General features: G+C 38.5%; 1 protein-coding gene across 1 annotated transcript; it reads right to left on the bottom strand.

Moving 5' to 3' along the window:
- Positions 1-750: 750 nt before the first annotated feature.
- LOC127541721 (mas-related G-protein coupled receptor member X2-like) lies at positions 751-1,725 on the bottom strand. The gene has a single exon (XM_051966940.1). It carries the CDS (start codon positions 1,723-1,725, stop codon positions 751-753), a length of 975 nt encoding a protein of 324 aa, XP_051822900.1.
- Between the last annotated feature and the right edge of the window lie 8,570 nt (positions 1,726-10,295).

Below are 10,295 nucleotides of genomic sequence, written 5' to 3'. Positions count from 1 at the left end.
AACCTCAATCTCCCAATGATATGAAATGGAAAAGATTTCTTAACCTAAAGACTAAGCAGAACAGCCCAAAGAAATGCTGCCCCATGATATCCCCATCATTGCCATTGTTCTGTCAGTTTTTGAAGTTGTCCTGATGTTGCTTTTTTGAGCCTATAGATGGGGATAGGAGCTTGGTCTGCTATTTTACTGCTATAGAGAAGTCATAAGTAAGGAAAGTCTCTCCATCAATGCTGTTCAGTTCTTTGTCTGCAACTTATAGTCTTAGAGAGCTATTTAAAGCACTTATTGATGAAGTGTTTTACACAATCATTACCATATCAGAGGAGGAAATTGGGCTTATCTTTGCTGATTATGAGCTTGGCTTTTTATTCATTATACCAAGACCCTACAGAAAATGGACTCATGTTACATTAATAGTAATACATTAATAGTATTCTATTCGGGGCAATCAAATCTTTTTACTTACGTAAGTGTCTAAATGAGAGAAAAAAGATGTTATTTGTTCTTTTTTTGCCCTCCAGGAGTGTCTGAACTTCAAATACACTATGAAGACTCGAGCCTAAGAGCTATTTTCTCTCTTAGAGAAGACCTGGAGGACTCATGTTGGAAGAAAGGGAAACATGGGCATTCCTCCTCAGAAAATGAAATGATTGCATCTAGCATTGACTGAAAGGCAGCATCACCGAGGCCGGCAGCCTGGGCAAGTGCCTTTTCTCCTGGCCTTCACAAAGTGAGAGCCTAGCTCCAAGCTCAGAGGGTAATCTCCATGGGACCAATGGAGGCTGTCTTCGTACCATCCTCCAGCTCTGCCTCCTCCCCTAGCACTCTTTGCAGCACAAGGGTGAGGGACTCCCTTAGCCTCTTCTGCCTGGAACTCCCTAGGAAGAAATAAATGAGGGGGTTGATACTGCTATTCAGTGTAGACAGGAGGGGTGAGACTTTATAAAGGTACATCATGAAAGGGAAGCTTAGTTCCAAGGATTGCATCAACAACAAAATCCCAAAGGGCAGACCGCAGAGGAAGAACAGGAGGACCGTGAGCAGGATGAGGACGTAGAGCCTGGGAGGCTGGCGTCGCTGGGAGCTACACTGGACACTGAGCAGCAGAGCCAGGCTGGACACACTCATCAGGGCAATGAGCAGAAGAATCCACAGTGAACTAGTTACAAAAAAACCATAGCAGAAACTGTGGGCTAAATACACACACATTAACCCCATCGCCACCAGGAGCAGGGCAAACAGGAGCCAGACGAGGGTACACACCAGCGCGGACGTGCGTCTCGGCCGGAGACACTGGTACCAGATGGGGAAGAGAACAGACAGGCAGCGCTCCGTGCTGATGGCCACCAGCAGACTCAGCCCCACGCTGTAGAAAATGACTGTGACAGGGGCGATGACTACATGGATGGAAATCAATGGGCTTGGGAAGAAAAAATTTATGGTGATTAGAGTCCAGCAGACAAGGTGGAGGAAGTCAGCCCAGGCCAGGTTAAGGATGTAGACAGAGAAGGGGTTCTTCTTAATGCAAAAGCTGAGAATCCAGATGACAAGGCCATTGCTCACCAGCCCACCCAGGCTGATGACCAGGACAAAGTAGGGTACTACTGAAGGGTGTGTTCTTTCTTCAGTTACATTCACAGGGCTGTGGGGGAAGTCCGTCCCTGTTGCCTCGATCCCATGGTCAAAACCTTGGTCCTGGGGGGATTCTGTAGAGAACTGGGCCATGGGGGTGGGTCCTTTCTTAGGAAATCTCTGCTGATCCTTTGATGTTCCTGCGCACACTGACCTGTAAAAAATACACTGAATCATTTCAGGTAGCAGAAATGTCTCTCCCTCTTAAGTTTTAGGTTCAGAACATGCCTTGGACACACAGATGTAGATGAAGAGGACCCAGAAGCTTGGTCTATGAAAAGGGCAAAAGCTTTTAATGGAAAGTTCGTACAGTTTGTCTCCTGGGGTCCCCATTTAGGCCATAGGGAAGGGGGGTATTTATGCTTCTCCCAAGAGAATCTTTCCTAGGTGATGGTGAAATGTAAGACTGAGGTTTCCCCCTAATGTCTAAGCCTCAGAGAGAGTTGTTCCACATGGAGAATACTTCCATAGAGAACATCTAAATGGGTCCTGCTTCTCATGCATTCACTTACCCAAAGAGACTGTGTCCTAGGGATACAAGGGAAAGCACCAAAAGGCTGGGAGTGATCAGTGAGGATCAGAGCTCTTATGGTTAAAGTTGCAGGCACTCCCCTTCAACACAATCTAATCTCCTGAGGATACAGGGGATCACAGTGGAGAGATGTGCATCAAGTAACATTCGGAGGAGCTACAGGTTAGACAGACTTCTTGGGACAGCCTCCAAATCTTTCTAATCTGTTCCTTCATACCTCCTAACCTATGAAGACCATGGATGTCTAGAGCCAGCCCTGGAGACCTTAGGGGTTCTACAGAGTAGAACTTCAGGCTACTGAATAATAGCATCCCTTCTATTCTCCTTTGACAACATTTCTGTCTCCAAGCTCTAAAGCAGAGACTTGTGGTCCCTGAGCAATAATGTGATATAGTGGGGAAAAAACCAATAATGTGAAGTCAGAAAAGACCAGGGTTAAAATCTACCTCTGGCCTTTGTTAGGAGTCTGACTGAATTTTCTTCTAAGGGTAAGTTTCCTGAATTAAATTTCCTGAACTGAAATATGCCAAGTGCCCACCTTTCAGGTTTGTTTTATAGACAGAATGCACTAAGGAAATTAAACTACTTTTCTCCTTTGCTCATAGGAGTCACTTAATAAATGCTTCTTAAATTGTAACCTCAAAGTGCTAGGTAAAGATTAGCCATTAGAATTCAAAGTTATTTAGTATGGGAGGGGGTTGGAAGATGGTTTCTTTTAATGGAATCCTTTAATTGTGGTCCCAGAGCAAGGCACTGACCAGGACCTGAAAATAAGAGATACTTGTAAGGAGCTGATAATGGCAGAATACCCTTTGTGCTAAGGAGGAACTTCTGATTTGTTGGAATCTTGTGAGAAGATGGGGAAAAGGTCAAAAGACAAGCTAATCTTGGATTCTGATTTCTGTCTGATCTCATCTTTGCTTCTTGTGACTTTGACATTTTGCTTCCCCCAAAATCTTAACTGGGAATATCAAAAATACCCAATAAAACTTGTCCCCAAGCCATGGCAAATTGGAGGCTATAGAGACAGGTGAGTCTTCAGAGGTAGACATATCTCCTGAGGAATAGAGAGAGTAGGACTAAAATTTATTTCAGTCCGCTTCCTTTTTAATAGCCCAATGAACCAGAACTACCTGTAACACAGGACTCTTCTCTCATGCTTACAGTATGTCAACTCTTAGTTCCTCAAAATTCTTGAGGATCCAGGTGTATTCATTAGAATATACAAGGCATATTCACGTGCATGTGTATGAGATGCAGGGACCTTCTTTCCCAGAAATTTGTTCACTCTGATGGTTTAGAGTGAACTTTAAAATTTTATTCACTTCCTTCAACCTCAACCAACCTTTCTAAGAGCCACTAAGTCTTTTATCTCTCTACTTGTTCCACTGAAACATTGGGATATGACCTAATCATGTAACCTTTCTGCTGTGACTTCTCCCTAGCTTTATGGCTCATCTGAACACCAAGAACTGATCTCAAAGTTTGCCAAACCCCTAGAATCCTCCTGTCTAATGAACCTTGGGAATCCAGCTTCCAAGTGTTATTCTTGGACACCACAGATGAATTCAATGGATCTCATATGCATGCGAGTATATGTCGAGATAGAAAATAGATGAGAAATAAGTTAAGGTAAAAATGCTTAAATATAGATAGGATTTTTTTTCTAAAGATCTCAGATGTTATTATTCCACCTACCTATTCCCATTAGCCAAATCTCTCTTGAGACATGAACATTTAAAATCAAAGAGATTTTGGTTGATGCTTGCATAAGACTAGAAGGAGAAGAAACTTCAACAGAATACAGAAGTAAATCTACCTTTTATATGAAGGATCTCCCTGGAGTGAATGACCCGCAGAAAATCCTCTGACCTCTGGCCCACCACTGCCTGCAGAAGCCTTTTGTCAGAATTGGGGCCAGACCAAAAATTAGCAGTAGGTGAGTATACACCCTGTCATTTCCTGAGCTGGTATTGCTGACCAGTTAGAGCTTGGGGCTCACGAAAAAGTGTCCCTTAATAAAAATTATCTTTCCATCACTTCCTGACTTAGCTCTTAGCTCTCTTGCACTGATACCTCATGACTTTCTCTGATGTCTTGTGACTGTCTTAGCTACATTTTGTCTGGTCAACCAACTGTAAGTTCTCAGGTCCCTGGTGTATAGTCTCTTCATCTTTCCCAAACCAGGAATAACTGAGGTATAATTAGAGAGAGACAGAGGATGAGCTGGAATGAATTAGAAGCTTTCATGGGATGATTGGAATCTTCCTAATTTCTTTCTCTATTACTGATTCCTCAGTCAATCTCCAGATATTCATACATCCTGTGACTGTCTTCCTCTTACAGCCTATTGATTCTGTTTCAAATCCAAAGATACATTGAGAAAGAACTCTGAAATTCAGTGTTTCCTTATGTGACTGTGTACATATATGTGTGTTAGAGGAACAGATCATGGTTTTTCTATGAAGTGGGTATGTAAAGTCATTTGGAGTTTCCACACCCACTTTCTGCAGGAGTATATTAAAAGTTTAAACTGCTTCATTTATCCTGAGTCTGTTCATTCATTGCACCCTTTCGAGGTTCAGAATACTGTTTCTAGCAAGATTTACTTCAATAACAAAATAGACATTCTGAAAATCAAAGGAGAGAGTAACAAAACTGAAATAAAAATAAAATATTAACTTAGTGAATAAGATTTGGAGGAGCTTTAAACCAACAAAATAGATGATCTATTATGTAAATTGCTTTTAAAAAGAAAAAATTAAATGAGATCAAAATTTTAAAAAAATTCTAGTAAAATGAAGAATTAAGTGAAATTATTAGAAATAATTTTGCATAGTTATATAGAAATGCAGCTGGCAACCTGTTGGAATCTTTACAAACTGCTAACTAATTAGAGTTGATCTGATCTTACAAGAAGATGTTTTGGGCCAGAACCTGAAACAAGGTACTAAGTAGAACTAATTAGTACAAGGCTTGTGTTTACACCTTTACTCATCGGAGTTCACAAGTTTACCAGATTCACAAAGTAAACTTTATACCTTTGTGAATTCACACCTCCCTTAAAGCTCTTTGGGCCAGAGAGCACTATGGGAGAAAACCCATAATCCCTCTCTCTCATATCCCACAATTCATCCCTCTTGTATAAAAGAAACAGAGGCTCTCGGTCAGATTTCAGAGGAATTATGCCAGAAGCCTTCTCTCCGAGGCGAGGCAAGAGAGAATATAATTCCATTTGGCTAGCTGGTGGCAGAAGAAGAATTTTCAGAGGATAAAGCTATGAGTGGAGAGTTCAGTGGACAACCAGATTCATCTTCATCTCACACCACTGTGGTAGGTGGCTCCTGCACGCCCCCCACTGAGACCAAGCTGGTCTGAAAGACTCACCAGAAAGCTAGCCGAGCCCCCAGTGAAGGAGACAAGAGATTCATTCCATCTCTGTGCTGGTTGGAGGCTGAAGAAAGCAGAGGCAGAGGCTGAAGGACAAAACCTTTGGATTTGGCGACATTCGGAGGGAGCTCTTAGAACCAAGCAGAGAGATAGGCCTCTAAGTTAACCGGGCTATATTGGAGATAATAAAAGATCTGAACTTTTATCACCTGGCAGAGTTTTGAGAAGAAAAAGCTCACCACAGCAACCTAAACAAAACAGATGAATATTTACAAAAATATAAAATGACTAGATAAATAGAAGAGAGAATTTAAATAATCTAACTTAAAAAAAAAAAAGAAATTTAGCAAACCGTAAATAAGCTCTCAAAGGGGAAAGATTTCCAAACAAATCTTCCCAACAATTTTTGAAAATTGAATATTCCATAAACTACTTTACAAAATAGGAGGTGGGGAAATGATACCATAAATTACAACTCTGATACAAATATGATCTTAATATTTAAATTGGGGAAGGTTCAAACAGAGAAAGAATATTATAGGCTAGGATATTATACTCTATATATGTATATGTATACATATATATACATACATACATACATACATATATATATATATATATATATATATATATATATACCCACTGATTATTTTTTAAATTTGATTGTTGATTCAAAGATGTTAAATGACATTATCAAAGAAATTATATTAACATGTTATAAGGATATTAAGGTTAGAGTTATTAGCAACCTGCTATTACCAGGTTGGATTCCTACCAAGAATTCAAGTTTGGTTCAAAAAATAGAAATACTATCCATTTAAATGGAAAAGGGAATAGGTATTTATATTATCTACTTTTTGAGTAGCAATATGATAAATATTTTACAGATGTTTTCATTTTACCCTCATAAAACCTTGCAAGATAGCTGATGTTATTACCTTCATTTACAGCTGAGGAAACAGAAGTGAACAGAAGTTAAATGATTTGTTCAGGGTCATAGAGCTAGTATCTAAGGCTTAATTTTCTGAATTCAGGTCTTGTTGACTCTAGGCTCAATGCTACATATTATACCATCTTGTTGCTTCCAAGAAGCAACATAATAGATCAAATTAATAATAAAACAACAAAAATCATGTGATTATGTCAACAAATGCACAATGATTTGAGCAAGAGAATCCATATTTTATAATAAATACAGGCATATTTATCTTATCTTACTATAACTAATAACTTTCTAAGACTAAAAGAGTGTATTACATGAAATAGAGATCAACTAAAGGGCTGTATTCCATACCATATGTGACAAAGCAAAGATGCCTCTTATCATCACTATTTTCAGTATACTGCTAGAAATGTTAGCTATAGCAATAAGATAAGAAAAAATTGAAGAAATAAACATAGGTTAAAAACAATTACTATTATTATTTTGCAGTGAGGCTCAATTAAAAAAAACTATTTGAAGCAGTAACTTCAGCAATAATTGTGAAATAAAACATTTGGATATTTATCATGATACACATAGGAATTATGAGTACAACTACAAAACATATTGGGAAAAATAGTAGGAGAAACATTAATTGCTCCGAGTTATGCTAAATTAATGTAATTAAAATAAGAATACTTTAAAAATAATTTATTGGGACCATCAAGCTAATAAAGGATTATATTATCATAAATTTATCTGGAGAATAAAAAAAAGTCAGGAATTTCAAGGAGGAAAATTCAGAAAGTGGGAAGATATGGATCCTAGCAGATCGGATCTCAATTTACAATAATCTAATTTGGTACTCATTAAGAAACAAAGGGTGTGATCAGTAGAATAAATCAGGTATATAACATGTAAAAACCACCAAATATGGTAGTTTCATGTTTAAGAAAGCTAAAGAGCCCAGTTCTGAAATATAAACTCATTTTTCATCAAAAATGACTGGGATAATTGAAAAATGGTTTGGCAGAAATGAAGAATTATCATCTTGTATCATATCAGAAGAATAGATAAAGGATCAAATTATAAACAAAATAGATTTTTTAAGAAGATCGCTATGCAACTTTGAGAACAGAGGAAGTATTCATGACTAAAAAGTAAGCATGGAAGAAGATAGCAGATGAGTTGTTAAATTTTGGTTGGGTAATTTTTTAATTGCATAAAAACCTGAATTAGTCCAATGTTATAGAGTAAACAGATAACTGCAAGAAAAATATTTGTGATAAATTTCTCTGAAAAGGATATCTTTTCTAATATATGTAAGGAGTCAATTCAAATTTATAGGAACGAGAGCCATTACCAATTGACAAAGATCAGACGACATGAACAGACAGTTTTCAGAAGATGGAGAGGAAAAATGTGCCAAGTCACTATTTATGAGAGGAAATGCAAATTAAAGAGTCCCAGGGGTTCTATCCCATGAGATTGGTTAAAACAAATTTTTAAAGAAAAATGACAGATGTTTGAGAGGCTGGAAAACAGGTTCATGAATGTACTATCAGTAGAACTGAAAAGTGGTTGAGCCATACTTGGAAATAACTAGGAATTATGCCCCAAATCTAACCCAGAAATGTCACAGATATACCTTTGCTCCAAACAGATTAAAGAAAGCAAAGCGTCTATCTACCTGTCTGTCTGACTGTCCATCCATCCATCCAATCAATTTCTGCAGCTTTTTGTGAAGTCAAAGAATTGGAAACTAAGAAACTCAGCATTGAGAAAAAGACCACAAATTGTCGTCTGCAAATGCAGTAGAATATAATTAAACTGTGAGAAATGATTAAAGGTGTGGTTTCAGAGAAACCCAGGAGGCCTTGTATGAATGAATAGAGACTGAAGCAAGAAATAGCAATGTATACAATAACAACATTGTAAACATTTTTTTTAAAAAAGGCTTTGAAAGACTTAGGAACTCTGATCAATGTTAGGACCAACCATAACTCTGGAGCACCAGGGAAGAAGCATGTCATGTTCTTCCTTAGAAAGACATGATGGACTCAGCATAAAGAATGAGATCAATGCATCTTGGGATCTGGCAGGGATTACTTTTCCTTGTCTGAAGTCAAAACTGACATTCATCTGGCACTTTAAGCTATCCAATGTGCCTAACATATGTTATCTCATGTAATCCTCACAACCTTGGGCAGTAGGTACCCCTTTTATTACCCTTTGTGTGTTTGAGAAAACCTAAGGCAAGAAAGGCAAAATGCTTAACTCAGTGTCAAGCAACTAAGGAAGGACCTGAGACAGGATATGAAGTCAGATTTTCTGACACCAAGTACATATTCTGTTTGTTGTATCATCATATACCACACGATAGCCCATATCTAGGCTTATTTATTTTAAAAAATTCATTTTTATCTCTTTTTTTTTCTAATGGAGAAGAAGGCAAGAATAGGTGAGGAGAGAAAATAATAAAGCAATTAGGGAAAATAAAATTAAATAGTGTTAAAGCCTAATTCTCAGATAAATTTGCAACATGAAAGGTCCTAGAGAATCATAGATGTCTGCAAAACATTCCAAGTAAATGCTAAAACGATACTAGATGAAGTGGCCAAGATCAAGAAATTGCAACATTAAGAAAAAGAGAAATGCGAATAAAGTGATTCCATCCAGTTCAGAACCACCCAAACGACTATCAGAAGTCTGTGTAGAAGTGCTTAGCACAATGCCTGGCACACAATAATAGACACAGCATAAATGCTTATTGCCTTCTTTTCCCCCTCCCTAGAACAACAGCAGGTGCAGAACAGCAAGTATAGAGCCCCTTCCCTGAGATCCCTGTCCATTCCCCCCTAATTTATAAACTTGCCATGTTTCTTGAAAACATTTTGTGAACAAGGACATCACTCATGGAAAATGGGATAAGGATAGTTTTGGCTATGGAGTTCCTAAAGAATGTGTGTGTGTGTGAGAGAGAGAGAAGAGAAGAGAAGAGAAGAGAAGAGAAGAGAAGAGAGAGGATCTGTTTATTATTTAGAGATGATGGGTCCTTGTTCCAGGGAAATACATGCTATGATCGATCCTGTTAGGGGAATGACAGCTGGGATGAATGCGATATTTATGATGAGATCAGGCTTGGTTTATTTCATGGTAACACCTCCTCTCGGGTTTGTATTGAGGATCAAATGAAGTCATACCTTTAAGGGATCAGCAGAGTGTTTGGTACATTTGGGGAATTAAATAAAAGCTTGTCCCCTTCCTCCTGTTCTGTCCTGTACTCCCACTGTAGTGACTATAGTTGAGTTCCTCATCACTTAGCACATACATTCTAAATGATAGTAATATTTTCTTTTTTTTTCTTCCTGCCTCCATTTCCCCCCTCTTCAAGCTGTTCTCAGCATAGCTCCCAGTCTGCTGCTTTTAAAACACTTGCCTGTGTTTATTCATCTGTTCAGGGAACTCCAGAGCTTCCATCTTGCCTCCAGGGTAGAAATATCATCCTCTGTTGGCTTTGAAAATGACCAAGAATCCAGATGCCCTTTGGGGGACTTGGTAACTGTGTTAGTTTTTTTTTTCCATCCACACATCCACACAGCTTTCAGTCCAGCTGATGTAATTCTCTTTCCCTACCCAGAACAGGTCATCGCTCATCTCTGTACTTTTGTCCAGGCTACTTCAATGTATTTTGTCCTTCCATTAATCACTAAAAATCTGGAGCTTCTTCCTTATTTTGACTCCAGCAGCTTTTCCTACAGGATAGCTCTATTGTAAATCCCCATCAGCCAGGTCTGAGCACTTTGGTGGGAAATTACA

This window comes from Antechinus flavipes, chromosome 6 (assembly GCF_016432865.1).
Source record: "Antechinus flavipes isolate AdamAnt ecotype Samford, QLD, Australia chromosome 6, AdamAnt_v2, whole genome shotgun sequence".
Classification (NCBI taxonomy): domain Eukaryota; kingdom Metazoa; phylum Chordata; class Mammalia; order Dasyuromorphia; family Dasyuridae; genus Antechinus; species Antechinus flavipes.
Note: the sequence above shows the minus strand (reverse complement) of the source record. Positions and strands in the feature narration are given on the sequence as shown.